Source organism: Telmatherina bonti (assembly GCF_933228915.1).
Source record: "Telmatherina bonti genome assembly, chromosome: 20".
Taxonomy (NCBI): Eukaryota; Metazoa; Chordata; class Actinopteri; order Atheriniformes; family Telmatherinidae; genus Telmatherina; species Telmatherina bonti.
In genome coordinates, this window is record NC_136618.1 from 23,131,509 (window position 1) to 23,149,178 (window position 17,670).

Consider the following 17,670-nt stretch of genomic DNA (forward strand, 5'->3'; position numbering starts at 1 on the left):
TTTGCGACTGTTAAATGCCGTTAATAGTCCGCCCACCCGGTTTTCTGCCGGGTCGCCCCGACAATAAATGGTGCGGACCCACCCAGAAGCTTCCTCCCCTCCAACAGAGGCCGCACGTTTCTTATTTGTACACACACTACAGTTGAAGAAGTTATTGATTGGCAGCTTCTTCATCCAATCAGATTGCGAACGATGAACATTCAAGCCAATTGGAACATTACATATATTCATTTGGACGGGGGAAACAGGAAAAGCACTGTTTCTGCTTCTTATTGGTACAACTGTCACTTAAAACAAACCTTTTGATTTCCCTAAACCATTCACGAACAGTTAGACTTTTTTTTAAAAATATTGTTGTACATATATTTGGCTCTTTAAAATAAATCTCCGGAATTTAGTTAAATTACTCTGCAGGTAAGCCTGAATTCCGTTATGGTTAGCTGGCATGCTAATGCTAATAGACGCTACCGTAGCTACGCACAGTCACGTTTCACGGTGCAACTCCTGACTACAACTTATACTAATTTGTGAAACTCGTCGGGTTTTGTTTGTTTTTTCTGTTTATATGTTGCTTCACTGACGTTATGCAGCTAATGCTTACTATCTGTGTCCCACTACTGCCCAGTGTTCACCATGGGTGAGGTGGAGCTCTCCTGTCGGGCTTATGTGAAGATGTATCTGCACGCTTGTCTGTATCCGAGGTGCAGCATAAACGGACTTTTGCTGTCATCGAGCTCGAAAGGTGACACAATTTGTGTGACAGACTGTATTCCCCTGCTCCACTCCCACCTACCCCTGGCTCCCATCATGCAGCTTGCCCTTACACAGGTATTTGTGGCAAATTTGATATCCTCTAAGATATCTCTTATTTCTCTCTGTTTGATTAAACATACTCACTGCATAGAAATGTTCTTTTTGAGTGTTTTAGCAAGTCTTAATACTTTTGTCGGACTTAGGGCTATAGCCCTTTCTTCCCCCTTTTGATGAAAAATTATTGTGCTTCCAAGGAGCCAGACTTTCATGCAAGGCAATAGCTCTTCATGCATACATATGTTAAGTAAATAAGCAAACACCACTTGCACAAACACCAATGCAGCATAAAACACACTTTATATAATTAACTTATGGTGATGTTAAAAATGGCAGCCTGTTCTTCTGTCCTAGGTTGATGTTTGGTGTTCACAGACTCAGCAGAGGATAGTGGGATACTATCAAGCCAATGCCTGTGCATCAGACAGTAGGTGAGTCTCCAGAAATAAACCTCCCTATATATCAGATGCTTCCCAAAATGATGCAGTGCTCACGAAGGTTTGTTCTTATATTTATGGAGCTTGTACACTTTTCCAACATTCATGAATTAATTGAATTTGTCACCTGACAGCCCAACTCCATGTGCGCTGAAGATTGCTGATAAAATTGCAGAGCAGTGTGACAATGCCGTTTTGTTAATGGTAAGAAAAACAAACTGTATTGTTTTTCTTTTACCTGTTTCTAGGTATTGATGAGAAATAAGTGCTGACATGAGCCAGCAATATGAACAATTTTTTAGTTTCATAAATGACTATTTGATATATTGTGGATGATAACAAGAATGTTATCAAGGTAAATGCCTTCATTGTCTTTCTTTATTTTGCTTTACAGCTTGATGGCAGTAAAATGTCTCCAGATTATCGGGTTCCCCCCATTGTGATGTACGAGCGCAAAGATTCAAGATGGACGCTCAAGGACAAACACACGTAAGGGCTAATTAGAGGGTAGGGGTGAGTCCTGGAGCTTTAAACAAACTTTTCACCTTAATGGAGACCAAATCAGTGTCCTCTGAATGAATGATTGGATGCTGTCACTTAATGTCAGATTCAGTCTATATTAAATAAACATGATAAAGTCACTGTGTTGGATATCGAATCCAGCAATAAGATCCAATGCAATTATTGGGAGAAGTGAAGGGAAAGAGATAAAGTTAACAAGCAAGAGACAGAGGTAGGATGGACTGCTGGAGTGAGGCTGCAGCGGATGTTAGGGATGTCTTTGTCAGTGTTACTTTGCTTTTCTGGTAAAGGATCCTTGCCAACAAACAAGCAGTATACAACATTTCCACCACAGCATGGTCATCCATGTTACATTTAAATATCAGAGACACATTGGATATGACCAGTGATGGCGTCTATCTCAGTCCCATTTCAGTTTAGAGTACAAAAATCACGTAAAACCTTTTGGTCAATTTCCCTTTGTTTTGGAAGTTTGTAGCCTTTTTAAAAGGGTGTTTGATATTTTGAAATACCTGGCACTGTGATGCATATACAATGCAATGCCTAATGGCAAAATACCAAACTTTCTTGTTTTACTTTAACACACAAAGTGAAACCATTTAATCTTTTGACAAGATTATGATTAACTCTGCCAAGGAAGTTATGTTTTACCTGCCATTTATGTTTAAGATAACTCTATAAGTTATGGACAGATTTTCATGAAATTTTCAGGAGTTGTTGGAAATGTGAAAAGGAAGAACTGATTTAGTTTTGGTGGTGATCCGGATCACCGTTTGGATCCAGGAATTTTTTAAAGGCCTTGGCGGATGTTTGCGCTCTCTGAGTGCTTTTCTAGTTTATTTTGATATTGGTTCGACATTCCTGCCACCTAGTGGTATATTTTAGTCAATAAGTATTAAACTACTAATGCAAGCAACTACACATTTGTAATGTAAGCTTCAACCTTTTATTTATTTATTTATTTATTTTTTAAGAAAGCAAAATATTGCGTTATCACTATTTTTTGTATGTTTGGGGCCTACAGTGAAATAAATTATCTTCCCATGGAAAACATTCAAGACACTTGGCAGTGTTCCTCATCTCAATATGAGACTGCAGTGCTCAGAGAAATACCAAAAAATGTCCAAGATATAAATCTCAGATTTGGTTAGCATAATGATAATAAAATTAACATAATTTTCAGAAAAAGACTGAAAAAGCATGGTGTGGTTTCAAGAGATGCAGGAGAAATCTTTTCAAGAATACAGCTTAGGTTTGCTTGGGGAGTAAAAAAGGCATGATGGTGCAAGTTTTGAATTTAATTTAAAAGCCCTTTAAAAGTTCCCCCTTTTCTCTACACAGCACTAGTTCACTCTCTGTCTTCCTGTGTAGGATAATGCTGAGGCAGTGGGAGGAGACCCGGGCGATCGCCAGCCAGATGCTTGACTCAGGAGATCACATGCTCTTGGTGGATTTTGACAGCCACTTGGATGACATTACAAAAGACTGGACCAATCAGAAACTTAATACCAAAATAGTAGAGCTGTCCTCGCCAGCCAACGGGAACATCTAGTTTGAGAATTGGCATAATTTAGTACTTGAACCCTCACCTTATTTATGTTCATTTTTGTCCTGTTGAAATGTTTTTTGTTTTTTTGTTTTTTTAAATGTAAATACAAAATACACAACCACACACCCAGAGTCCAAGAAAATGTTTATTTTAACTTGTCTTGAGACTTAACAAACATGCATAAATAACAAAATATTTACATCTTGGTATATCTCTGTAGTCTTCCATCCTTCCCAATCCTTGAGTGTGCCTTGCGGTTCAACTCAACACCCTGCTAATTTAAAAGATTAATCCATTATAAATTCACTTTTAACACTACTAAAGTTCACTTGTGTTTATTTCTGGGGCTATTATTGTATTTTTATATTTGCAAATATCACACTGGGTAGAACAAAATAAGATGAATTTATCACAGAATCCCTGCAAAATTTCAACAAGATGACGGGGACTAATGAAAATGACAAATGTTAAACCTAATCAAATCTTAAAGCGTCTACTTTTACATGTTAAAATACATGTAAAATACATGGATTACATAATCCCACAACTACAGTCGCCCATCTCTACTGCGTTATGTTACATTAAAACATTAAGGTTGATGTGTCTGTTTGCATGTATGATGAATACTTTCAAACTTCATAAGCTTTGCATGTAACAAGCTGCACATCTGAGGGTCTCCACAGCATTCAAATATTCCGTTTCAACTATGTACATGATACGTGGCATTAAAACCTTTTGTATTTTTGTTTGCTAGATGCAAAGACTTTTTCAAGTGCTCTAAATGTAATGTTTTTAAGAAGCAAAGATGGATTTGTCCTGTTTAATCAAGTCCAGTCTCATCAATGGTTATAATTGTATTCATTAAAAGATAACGGCCTACATTTATTAGTGTGCAAAATAAGTTACACTTCTAGTAAAACTAAATGACTGATATATTAGAAATATGTACATTCAACTACTACTGATACTAACCTATTTAAAGTTTTGAGGTTATATGTATTCACTAGTTTTCCCCCTCTATTTTTGACAAAAGAAAAAGTAGATACAGAACAAAAATATAAACAAAACTGTGTACAACTGCTACCAACAGCATCAGAAGCCAAGTTCTTTGTAAGCACCACAACAAAAAGATAGGGAAAAAGTTTGGGTTGTTTTTTTTTTTAAGTTTTTTTGTTTGGGAGTTTTTGGCTAGACTCCCAAGTTGACATGACACTTCCATATCCAAGTGTAAAACATCCGTACTGGTTTTCTCATAGTGTTTTCAGTAGGCTGATCCTTAAGGTGCAACTAAAAAAATATATTTCAGAGTAGAATAAGTAAAACATTTAAGCTTGATTTTTTTCTAAAAGTTATAATCCTGACTTTGGTACAAGAAGGATTTTTTTTTGTGATTTAGAGCCAGTGATAAACATGTTTTCAAACATACTTTTAGACACTTTTTTTTTTGCTTGATTTGTGAGAATGAATCTAAAAAAGGGGTTGTCTCTTAGTTTTGGTTTGAAACCTGAAATAAAAGTGCTAATTTCTACTCATGTTGTTGGAGGCAGTCTAAGGAGTCACTGAGACCAGATTCAGGGTGATTTCTCCCAGTGGAGACTGGCTGGCCAGCGACTGGAGGACTGAGATGGATTGAAAGAAGTCCACAGCAGTCTGGACCTGCTGTTCTGCCCACGGTAGAGTAATCTGCAAAGTAAAGTAAAGTAGGGAAAGGTTGTTTTTTTTTTTTCATATTACTCAGTTGAAACCTTGTGTATTGTGGCTGCTAAGTCTTTAAATAACTTTATTTGCAGTTTTTTTTAGCACTATTTATTCGGCTTCCAAATAAACATTACATAACATGTACTTGTCATCCATGAAGACCCAAAAACTCTTGCTGCTAATTGGTAAAAGAAATGTATACATTTAACTTGTCCTCTAATTTACTATCATTTAACAGTTGATAAAAAGTGTAAAACTAAGCAGAAGACATAAAAAGCTAGTTTCATCCATCCTTCCACTCAGTAAGAGGCAGTGTACACCATAGACAGGCACATTATGAGATTTATTCATTCATTCATTTTCCAAACCACTTAATCCAATTCAGGGTCGAGTGGAAGCTGGAGCCTGTCCCAGCTGACTTTGGGCAAAAGGCAGGAGTACACCCTGGACAGCACGCCAGTCCATCGCAGGGCCCATTATGAGGTTTAATGGCTTAAATAGTGCAAGAGCTGGAGTTGAAAACAAGCTTGGAATTAACTACATCCGTACATATTTTTGCTCATGGATTCAAGAAAACAGCCTAATTTTTCTGCTCATCTTCAAAGATAACCAGAATATTGTGGTACTTGTTTTTTCTTTAGTAACTTTACATGAGTGGTAGCCCTTTGTGGACCAGGGGCTGAAATCTAGAAGTTGGACAACATCTTTGTTAGGAGGGCTACATGAAGTCTAATCCTAAATTCCTCCCAGTACACCCACTGTACTATCTTGAGTCATGAGAGAACTACGTGAGACATAAAGTAAAGTTGGGGGAGAAGGGTTTATGCGGAGTTTGGATGTTCTCCCGGTGAATACGTTGGTTCTCTCGGGGTACCCCGGCTTTTTTACTCATCATCCAAAGACATGCTGTTAGGTTCATTGGCCACTAAATTGTCCCTAAGAATGAATGTGAGCGTGAATAGTTGTTTGCACCTCAGTGTTGATCCTGTGATAGACTGGCAGCCTGTCCAGTCTCACCCTGCCTCTCACCTGATGATTGGGATAGGCTCCAGCTTCACTGTGACCCTTTACTGGACTAAGCCGTTTAGATAATGAAATGTTTCCCACAGATTTTTATTTATGACCAACAATGTCTTTGCTTGAAGTGGAAATATAATAATTTATTTTCCATCTGAAATGGCTCGTGGGAGTTTCATACTTTTTCAATACTTTACTTTCCAGCTCCTTAAAGATTTTGATGAAAACACATCTGGAATAAAGACACCAACCGAAGAATCTTCAGTTATCTTTTGTCCAGATGTGCTTTTGGTCACAAGATGTGTGAGGAATAAAACAACAGGCTTGGAAATTAGTTTAAGAGAACATAGTTTAGCATCAATCAGAGATGTGTAAAGTATAAGTAAAACTAAAGTAGAAGTCCTGCCATATTTTTGAATCTACGTGTGCATTTAGAACAGGTGTTTTCAGTAATGCCGGGCGGACACTGTGCGGTTTTAGAAATCTGACTGTCGGGGAAATGCTCCCACTGCACGACCGGGTTTGTCCCTCGTACTCTAATTGACCCTACGACATGTGTACTCATACCGTACGACTCCTGTCAGCCACGATTATTGACAACCACGAATAGTTGTCGGCGTCAGTCAGTGTGTGACGGCACGACGTGCTTGAGTGTGAACAACGAAAAACAAAGGTTTCTAGTTCCTATGACAACCACAGCGTGCCTGACAACAAGATGGCGAGCAGAAAGCAAGTTGTTACAGTTGTGTGCGCTGTCTTGTGCGCTGAAACGAAAAACAAAAGAAAACCTCGTGTTCTCTCCATAGCTCTACTAATCTCTCTTCTAGCAGCTGTGTCCACCGCACACGTCTGAAGTTGGGGTTGCCCGCCATTGTTTAAAGCTCCATCGGTGTCTTCTGCGCAGGTGCGAACGTACAATCGTGACGTAACACCACTCACACTGTACGAGCGACGGCGAAAATTTCTGACATGCCAGCAGTTTGATCGGGAGGTTGCAGCATCATCGTTAGAACGTAGCAGCAATTAATCCTTCCTCGTGAGTGTTCTCACACTGTACGGCTTACGACCTCCCGACCGGACATCCCGACGCTACGATGTTTCCACGATGACGCAGCGTGGTCTCCGACAGTGAAATCGCCTCGAAATCGCACAGTGTCCGCCCAGCATAACACGCGCATCTATCTGCTGTCAAGCTAATTAAATTCATCTGGTTTAGTGACTGCTTGGAAAGAGCTGGCGGACAGGACTTCTACGTTCTACTTCTACTTTATACACCTCTGGTATAAATTATCCATTATTCATGACTGCTGAGTGTTTAAAGTGTTTCTATACCTGAGCAATAATCAGTTTCCTGGATGGGTCATCCATGTTGTTTAGCTCCTCTCCGAAACACAGCGTGAAGCCGCACTGAGGAGGCTCGCCGCCATTTGAATGGAAGTGGTCCAGTTCTGAAAAAACAGCGGGACGAAGTGAAATGAATGTACAATGGTGGGAAATTTAAATCTAGGTTCATTAAATCAGGAAAAACTGTTTTTCCAGTGGTAGGTTGGGTTTTCAATATGAGCAAGTGCTTCTTGAATGTTTTTTGTTTTGTTTTTATTAAAAGGAAAAACAAGTGAAACTGCTCTAAAAAGTCACTTAAAGGTGGAGAATGTAAGATTTTCAATATTTTCAAAATAAATTAACTAAAAAAATAACTAAAATCATAATTAGATAGTTTTTTTTAAACATGTAGGTTCCAGTCTGTCCATATTTGATTTTTTGTTAAATTACAAGTTTAATTAATGACAAAGACCCTTCTTAAATGTTTGCCTACCAGTAAAAAAAAAGTGCTTTATGTCGTTTGTCATTAATTAAACTTGTAATTTAATAATGCATCAAATATGGACAGACTGGAACCTACATGTTCAAAAAACTATCTAATTATGATTGTAGTTATTTTATTAGTTAATTTATTTTGAAAATATTGAAAATCTTACATACTCCACCTTTAAGAGTCCCAAAGTAGCTAAGATGACAACAGATTTAGCCGAGCTCTGACGTGTAGCTCGGTGTAATCGTCGTACCGGGAAATGATGCACACACAGGCGTTCTGCATTGTTTGGAAAACAAACTGCAATGCAGTCATATTTTTTGTAATTAACGCATTAACTTCCCACCGATAACCTCTATATACAACTTTTTTGTCAACATTTTCACTGACTCACGTTGCTTGAAGATATCTTTACTGAAGAGCAGCACCGGTTCAGTGTTCCTCTCCATCCTATGCAGACCTGGTGTGTTTGTGTGCGGACCGGTCCAGAAGATCCGGCCCTGGCAGAACCTCTTGCCGTAAACTCCCTGTGGTGTGGAGGTCAGTACCAGTCCTTTCTCCATGAAAGGCAGTAGGGTAAAGAGGGCCTGCAGCTCTGGGCCGGCAGGCAGCGAAGAGGGCGGCTCTGGCAGTGGAATGCGTGGAAACCTGCTGTTCAGGGCAGCTGGTGTTGGAGGGATTGGAGAGGAAGGTAGGTATGTAATGCGAACATCAGTGCCTTGGATCGTACGCTTTAGGACTTCCTGTCCTAAATAGTTAACCGTCACATTGAAGGAGTCCTGCACTGTAACGACAGAGAAGATTAGTTGAAAATTAGGCTCTTAAAGTATATGAGTCACTGCTATCTGTGCATTACAACCTGCTCAGCTGTAAATGTTTATTACCTGCTGCAGGAGCAGGCACACTCTCCTCGATTCGCACATCCAACCTGATCTCATTCACCGCTACAGTAAACAAGGAGAGGCAGAAAATGGCCCAGATTAGCTTGCTGTTATATAATGCCAAAGGTGCATTTAATTATCTGGAAGGTTGTTTGTTTTGCTGTTATGGAAACAGATGATGAAACAAGGATAAAAGGTTTACTGGGGAACTAGGCTGTCCTGGAACCCAAAGTAACCTGGCTCCTTTCCATTGAAAAATGCTTTTCTACTAATACTTGCACCGACTCTTCCTCTTACGTAAAAAGACAAACAATGTGCATTCAATCAGATTCCTGAGAACATTTACAAAGTTGACTTAACTTTCCTCTCATGATATTTATAGACAATTTAAAAGGTTTAGTGCTTAATGGTGGAGTATGTAAGATTTTCAATATTTTCAAAATAAATTAACTAATAAAATAACTACAATCATAATTAGATAGTTTTTTGAACATGTAGGTTCCAGTCTGTCCATATTTGATGTTTTATTAAATTACAAGTTTATTAAATGACAAAAAGCACTTTGTTTTACTGGTAGGCAAACATTTAAGAAGGGTCTTTGTCATTAATTCTAATTCTAATCTAATTATGATTGTAGTTATTTTTTTAGTTAATTTATTTTGAAAATATTGAAAATCTTACATACTCCACCTTTAAACCTATCTAATGTTTGAAAAGCCGATAATGCCTAAATTTATAATTCATATTAGGTTCGTATTAGGTTCAAATCTGGACATTAGGAAGAGAAAACAGATATGACGAAATGACATAAAATACACGTAACAAAGTTTTGGCTTTGTTTATGTTCAGTTTTTACATGTAAGAAAATGAGGAGCACCAAACTGCAAAGGAGGTAATTTACATGTTCAAATCCCACAATTATTATTAAGCCTGAAGTGACTATTTGCATCTGAGGGATTTAAAATGCATCAATGGAGTATTTTCATCTACACACCTCATTTTAAACAAAAAAAGACGTGTTTATTTGGTGTTACACTGATGCCTGGAGGAGGACAATTCAGCTATGTTTATACTAAACTATTTTGAATTTGCAATTAACAAAATAAGTCAGAATATACATTTAAAAAAATTAAATAATAAAAAATGTTCACTAATGTGTGAAAAACAAACAAATAAAAACAGAGAATCATTTGCTTGAGGTTGTTTTTGCCCGTTTTGAAGAGGTTTTGATCTGCTGCAGGGGGAACATCTGGTAAAGTTTAAAATGACATGACTAACCAGCTGTTTCTGATGTTCCCAGATTTATTACCGAGAAAGTAATTTCTTTCTCCATTTTTCTCTTGTGGATGTCCACCACAGTTAGTTTTCTCTTCAAGAATTGTTTTCCAAATACCTCTTCCACTGGCTTGGTTAATAGCACTGCAGTTTGTACCACCACCATCAAGAGACATTACGCTGTTGTTTACATGCCTCGGACTCATCAGAAATGTATCTGATTGACTTTTTTTTGGTGGAATTTCCAGATTTGCTTAAAATAAATGAAAACCCGGCATTAGACTACAAAGCCAACATATTAAGTCCAAAAGATGTAACTGCTGAGCAAATGAACAGATGAAAAACTCACCGTCGGTCTGTACGATGGTGCATTGAGAGGGTCCATCTGTCTGCACAGTGCTGTCACTCTGCAACAGAACCTCGTCCACTCGCTGTTTATTGGAAAAATAGACGCTATTTTAAAACAATGTTGGTCAGGCTTCCTAATTCTGTAGATAATAATTCAATGCCCATTGCCTAAGCCTTTCTACTGACCAGTGAAATTTAGCTGCAAATTAAGAGCAGCAAAAGGCGGAATAAATAATATTCATGCTCGTAGTGAAAATGCAGTTAGCTTAATGTAGTCAGACCATTAACACTTAGATTAACACACTTAAAGGGAAAAAACCTTCACTTAAACCTACACATTAGAAAGGAAAGAGCTGTCCTTGAATCAACCCACCAACTGAGAAGTGACTTCTTCTGTCTTTATCTGTTTGACCTGGCTAACGTCTTCACTCTCGGACTCGCTGCTCCTCCTTTTCTGCTTCCTGCCACCTTTTTCTCTGCTCTTCTTCTCAGGCATCACCATGCCTAAACAAAAGAGGCGAGTTTTAGGCTTTCGTTGGACAGATTATCAATAACAAACAAATATTTGCAATGCAGGACAAACATTACTACAGCTCTGCTTGACTTGTGCAACTCCCTAAATTGACACTGGCTGCTGGGCAGATTGACATCACTTGATCTGTTATTCTTTTTTTTTGTTTTACATTTGAATTAATCATTTCAATCTTAAATGAGCAACAAATTCTCCATAAAAGACAGTGAAACCCTATTCAACAGTGTTATTATAACAAAGTCAGCTGAACTGAAAACCACTGCTTGAGATCATTTTTATTTGACAAAACATTTAATTAAAATAGGAAAAACGTCAACTTTCTGGCTTCCTCAGAAATATTCTGAGAAATATTCTTTTGACAGCAGCTTAAAAAAAAAAACAAAAAAAAAAAACACACCAAAACCCAGCATGAAGCAGATATTTTGTGAATAATTTTGTGATACGAAACAAGAATATTAAAAGCCCATAAACTTAAAGCACCATCAGCTTTCTAAACTCAATATAATACCTTCTCATAGGTCCACTTTTAAACATGAGAAAGACAAAATAGTATGCAGTTTAGGACGTACTGATGCAATGATGGAAGCTCTAAGGTCGACATGTTGGAGCAACCGAGTCTGTATCGACCAGACTTCTTTTTTTTTTTTAATCAAGCGGTTTTTTGTTTGGCTCACATTGAACTTTTTGGTCTCTGTTGCTGCTGATAAACTTATCATCATATTTCTATGACAGTCTATGAAGTCCCACTGGAAGATAAAGTCCTCAAAGTTTGTCATTCCTGCCTAATACAGTATACAGTAATACAGTATACAATTATGACACTCAGTAGAGTGTCTTTGTCAATTATGATGAACCCTTTTTGCACTGTGATAGGGCGCTTTTCTGGATAAAGAGCCGTGTTGTTCCTATAGTCATCTACAATGTGTAGGTTGATGAAACTTGTTAACTAACTTTCACTTAATAGACAGAACTAAAGGTTGATCAGCAGAACTTGGACATTTCTAGAGTCTGCAGAAGCCCAGTCACATCTGTGAAAGAACATGCAGTGTACTGTCTTCTTTTGGACCCAGCACAAACTTTATGACTTTTATTTCCAGGTGATGCTGTTTATATAATTAATGGCTGCCATTTCACCTCTCAGTGGCCATTTAATCATGACTGATTGGATTATGTGCAATAAATGAGGAAAAATATAATTTTGTTACACTTTTTCCGGGGTTTTTTTTCTTTTAATTTTAGGTTTTTAGATTTGGCATTCCTGGAGCATTTGCTTCAATCTATGATCAACATTTAGTTTAATAACTTTTCCAAAGACAGTCATCAATTAAATATTTTAAATCAGAGAGGTAACCAAAGAGGTTAAATGCAACAAAACTGTTGTATAACTGCAGCACAATGACAGCAGAACTGATGACTTCACTAGATACAGATCTGAATAGATACATGCTAATTGTATAAGAGTTAATCTGTCTGACGTGAGAGCGTCAGGTTATAGGTGGAGTCTGGACTCAGTTTTCTGTCCCTCCCTTTAGTCAAATAAGCAAACAATGCAGCTTGATGCAAACTACAAAGATGGTATAGGGAAGCTATGTGACAAGGTGTGCATCTGTGTGTGCAATTCTTCTCCGAATGACCACTAAGCTGTCAGTTTATCCAGAGATGTGTTGCTTCGTACTTAACTGCATATGTATCTGATCAGCTTCAATTCCTTTACAGATGAGGTTTTTTGCACATGAAACGTTCCAGCAACTTGTTAGTCTTTAATCCTTCAGTTATCAGTTGTTTGGCATGTCAAATATTTGTGCCTCCTTTATTTCAATTACTTAGGTTTATTTAGAGCTTTTGAACAAGAGTGTTGAACAAAGGAGGCTCCACTTATCCAGACGTCATTAGTTTTAGCTGGCTTGACAAAACATAAAGCTCTCCTTAGAGGTAATAGTTCCTATCATAGTAGTTATGTCCTTTTTATTTAACTCTGGTTTCCCTCCTTGAGCTCAGAACCTCAAAAAACATTTCTGCATTATTTGACGCCTCATCCACCAGTCAGCTGGCTCTTATTTTGTACACTATGAATGGAGAGGTGTGAAAATTAAAAATGATAAAAAAAAAAAAAAAAATTATAATAATAAACCTGTTTGTAAATAAGGATGTCATTCGGACATGAATCAATGAAAGACGATGAGTGATGTTACTATTTAGACAATCTACTCTGAAACTTAACATAATTCATCTGTTTTACATCCTGTCTCCTCTCAGAGCTCTCCATAGCCAGTAAAAGTCAGTTTGATGTCTTTAGGCTTTTCTTTTGCTATGTCATTGTCTCTATTCCTCAATTTTTCTGATATTGTTCTCTTGGCTATCATCAGCCATAGTGCACATTAAATGGTCAGTTTGTTGATATACATTTGCTGGGGTGTGAGGCAGCTGGACCATAAAGTTGTGAAGTGAAGTTTTTCAGCCCTGGGATGTTTCACATCAATGACAGCCTCAAGTAGTATGCAAAATTGATGTTAGTGTGGCATCAAAACGAGTCAAAAGAATGATGTTTTGAGGTCACAAACTAATAAGTTTCCAGCTGTTGTTTCCATTCAACAGTCTTAACACATGCTGACTCTGCAACATTTATCATTTGTTGACTGATTACTCAAATGTTGTGGAGAATTTTCACTGCAATGTGGCAATGAAAGCAAAATACAAACTTAATTATGTTTTTAAATTTGAGAATCACAGAAAACCAACATCATGAAATTTAAATGAAGCAGACTTTCTGTTTTGTGACAGTATAAATCATAAATACCTTGCTCACTGATAGGGACGAGGCGGTAGACCTTGTACGGCTCAGAGATGTCAAGCTGGGCCCGGTCCATCACTTCCTTGAACTCTGGACTCTTGTTGAGAGCACAACGAAGACGGGTCTTCCAGGCGGCTGGGCTGTCTTGCCCCCCATCTGTAGGCTTCCCCTTGAACTCTGCCCACGCCTGCAGATCACAATGACAGCACTGAACTCTGACGCTGCTTTGATGTGCCGCATACTCAAGGATGCATTAAAAAATATCTTAACCTTGAAGATGGCGGCATCCTCGTCCTTGCGGAAGTCCTGTTTCCCGGCGTGTTTCCAGGGGATGCGGAACATGGTTTTGGCCTCATCTTCCCAAACCACCCCTGGGTATTTCCCACTGCTGACCTGAGAAAACCAGATACATTACAGGTTGTTAATGGTTATTTATGCACCGTGTTTTGCCTCTTTTTTGTGTTTAGTCCTGCATTTAAGCTAGCAGAATGATGGTCTGGATGCTATTTTCTGGTGAGCAGATTTACTTTGCCAAGGGAAGCTTTACTTGTATAGTGATCCCCTTGATTTTCTGAATTCTTATTTTATTTCTCTATTTATTCTGCATAATTGTTCGCAATACAGAGTTTGTACTGCTGCATCGGACCGGAGAGGATAGAAGAGAGACAGAAAGCGAAAGGGAAAGAAGAGAATACACCTCATAGAAAAAGAGAAAGAGAGAGAGATAAAGAGAAAGAGGAGGAAAAACATACATATGCATATACATACGCATATATACACACACACACATTCACCTATATAAGCACATACACACACCTATACACAAACAAGCCAATCTTAGATTCATATTCCCCCAGTGGAGGACTAAGCTATCATTTGTTTTGCCTCTTAGACTACAGTAAGTGGCTACTACCCCTTCTCAATCAGTTAATGATGCTGGTCTGGTGCCAGTTCAGAGCTGTTTCCACAACCAGAGAACCACCACAGAACCCTGTCATTAGAGCTGGGCGATATGAGATTTTAAATGTTATTGAAATAATTTATGCAAGATTTACGATGAGACCCAAATAGCTTCTCTTGATCAAGTTTATATTGTATTACAATATACTCGGATGGTCTTAGGATTTCCATTTCTCCTTTCCTAGATTATAACATCCTAGACTAATGCACAACTCGCCCACCTGTCCAGGCCCTGTAATTTCTGTGATGTGGAAAATGCAGATAATCACAAAAATTGATGACTAAAATTAAATCAGTTGTAAAATGTACAATATTGTGGAATTTGCTCTTATATCAGTGTAATATGGGTGCAATTTAAGAGTTTCTCAGTGTCTGATTCAAATTCTGTCCAAAGTAGTTGTACAAAAAAATGAAAAAGCTGCCTTTGTTCTTTGTGAAGCATTACAAACAATGAGCAGCGTTGTCAGAAAGCAAGAGCTGCCTCTCTCAAACCTACCCAGATGGTTTGAGCTCCAGCTGGAGGCTATCTGAATGGAGATCTAAGGGAAAATCAGTGATGTAGACTAAATACTTGTGGGAGCGACTGTTGTGTATTATAGCATAATATAATAATTAAAAACAACTATGTTAATGCAGGTAAACTCAACTGGTTAAGCAGCTAGTTCACATACAGACTACTCCATGTATCTGACACAGGATGAATTCCAGCCAGTGCCCTTTGCTGCAGGTCATCCCCTCTGTTCCCCTTTCCAGTCCAAAAAAAGATATTTTCCCATTGAACTGTTCAAACATCCAACACATGGGCATACAGATACTTAAAAAGATCATTTCCAGTGAGCAGAAGTTAGAGCAGACGAGCAGACTGGTTGGAGATGCTAGAATAATAATAAAGGATCAGATTTTTTAAATAACTTTTTAAGGCACCCAAAGCACTGAGGAGTAAATCCATTATTCATTGACACCACATCTGAGCTACATGTGTGTAGCCACTGCTGCACTGATGGAAACTTGGTAGCCAATCCATGACAACCGTGTCTCTGACCTGCTCAAAGTCCGAGGACATAACAACAGGATGGGCTGAAGCAGGATTCTTACTGCCAACCTTCCAATTATTGGACGACCCGCTATACCAGAGCCACTGCTGCCCAAAAGTAACTCCAACCAAGGCATGCTATGTCAACATCATCACTACTGAAACAGATGGGCTCCAGCAGCAGAAAACAGCAATGGGTGCCATTCCTATTGACTAAGAACAAGAAACTTGGGCCAAAGTTCACACAGACTCACCAAAGCTGGATAACAGAGGATTGATCAGATGAAGCAATATTCAAATGGTAGGGTCAGAATTTAGCATAAACATGAAAATATGGATCCATTCTGTCTTGCAGCAACAGTGCAGGCTGCTGCTGGTGTAATAGTGTTATGGGATAATTTCTTGGCACACTTCGTTCCCCTAAGTACCTAAGTACAAAGTACCAAGTGAAACACCACAGCCTGCCTCAGTATAGTTGCTGACCTAGTCCATCCCTTACTGACTACACTGTACTCATCTTCTTGTGGCTTCCAGCAGGATATTGCACCATGTCACAAAAGGTCAAATAATCTCCAACCACTTCCTTTAACATGACAATGAGGTCACTGTACTCTAGTGGCTTCCAGTCACCTTTCACAGACCACCTTTGGGATGCAGTGGTACAGGAGATTCTTGTCATGAATATGCAGCCAAACCATGTGGAACAACTATTGGATGCTATAATATCAATATGGACTAAAAACTCTGATAAATGGTTTAAACACCTGGTTGAATCCAAGCCATGAAGATTTAAGTAATTTCTGAATGCAAAAGTGGGTCTGACCCAGTACTATCAAGGTGGACAAAGTGGCTCTAGTAAGTTTATCTGATCTTTTTTTTTTTTTTTACGCATAAATGAACTTATGAGTCTCTTTTCCTTTCCTTTCTACCCCTTCCCCACTCCCTTCCCTTTCGTTTTCCCTCACACACACATCCACATCCACACACACACACACAGACACACACACACCTGCTCGACAATCCAGGAGCGAAGTCTGCGTGTAGACCGCATTCTCCCTGCTGCCATGGCTCCTTTTAAAGTACAGAAACCACTATGATAGCAAACAGAAACAAACAAATGTAAAAAAACAAAAAAAAACAAAAAAAAAAACCAAACATTAAAATACATGTCACAGCACGTCTTAACCCTGTAATAAAAGTCTGCCCACACGCAATAAAAAAAAAAAGAAAAATCTCAACCGTATTAATTCAGATTTAAATATCTATCATGAAAAGTATTATAAGTCACTATTAAACACTGGCGTGGACAGTTTTCATGAAAGGCAGAACTATTGGAGAACATGAAAAATGCGCGTCTATAAAGTCGGATCATTTTTAAATGGCAACTAGAAAAACAAAAAATATTTTAGACAACTGTCCCCTGCAGTCGGATATATTGATAAATAAATCAAAAATAGGCGCTATGGTGTTAAATTAAGGAAGTAGATTAAGTTTCGTTTACCTTGGTTATGTTTCCTCCGCTGTGTCTGTGGTATGGACAACTGTGAGTGAGATGGTTCCGTGTCGACGCTCCTGTCGGTGGAGTCGAGCCTTTTCCCAGAAACCACGTGACTTTGCAGAAACACCGCCTCATGTGGGCGCCAGGGGGCGACAAAAGACAAATAATATGGATGATGAAAATCAATTCAAAATCCATTTTTTAAAAAGAAAAAAAAGACTCAGGTCCATAAGAAACACACATAGGACAGAGAAGAAAAACCTACATACGAATAAAATAACGAAAGGTTAATCAATATCAAATATTATTTGTAAACAAATATAACTATAGGATTTAGGAGTAGCAGCTAAACAACTAATTTATTACCAGCAATTTCTGTTGGAATTCTGTAATTGTTGCTTTGTCTGCCATCATATCCAACCTTTTGCAAAGTATCTTTTATTCTTTGTTGCCATGAATAGTTATTTAAAAAGTTACATAATATAACATCTCATCAAAGACTTTAT

The 17,670-nt window shown here is 38.2% G+C and overlaps 2 protein-coding genes across 2 annotated transcripts; one reads left to right on the forward strand and one right to left on the reverse strand.

The window, feature by feature from the left end:
* Positions 1-244: 244 nt before the first annotated feature.
* emc9 (ER membrane protein complex subunit 9) lies at positions 245-3,339 on the forward strand. Its single transcript, XM_079259857.1, has 6 exons — positions 245-414; positions 626-828; positions 1,165-1,241; positions 1,382-1,451; positions 1,642-1,736; positions 3,141-3,339. The coding sequence occupies exons 2-6, from the start codon at positions 634-636 to the stop codon at positions 3,319-3,321; spliced, it is 618 nt and encodes a 205-aa protein (XP_079115983.1). The 5' UTR covers positions 245-414; positions 626-633; the 3' UTR covers positions 3,322-3,339.
* A 1,517-nt stretch (positions 3,340-4,856) lies between these two features.
* On the reverse strand, positions 4,857-17,211 carry irf9 (interferon regulatory factor 9). The gene is made up of 10 exons (XM_079259856.1): positions 17,168-17,211; positions 16,676-16,757; positions 13,944-14,066; positions 13,680-13,860; positions 10,724-10,854; positions 10,352-10,433; positions 8,731-8,790; positions 8,241-8,630; positions 7,366-7,481; positions 4,857-5,001 (listed from the first exon to the last, which is right to left on the reverse strand). Exons 2-10 carry the CDS (start codon positions 16,730-16,732, stop codon positions 4,867-4,869), a joined length of 1,275 nt encoding a protein of 424 aa, XP_079115982.1. The 5' UTR covers positions 16,733-16,757; positions 17,168-17,211; the 3' UTR covers positions 4,857-4,866.
* Between the last annotated feature and the right edge of the window lie 459 nt (positions 17,212-17,670).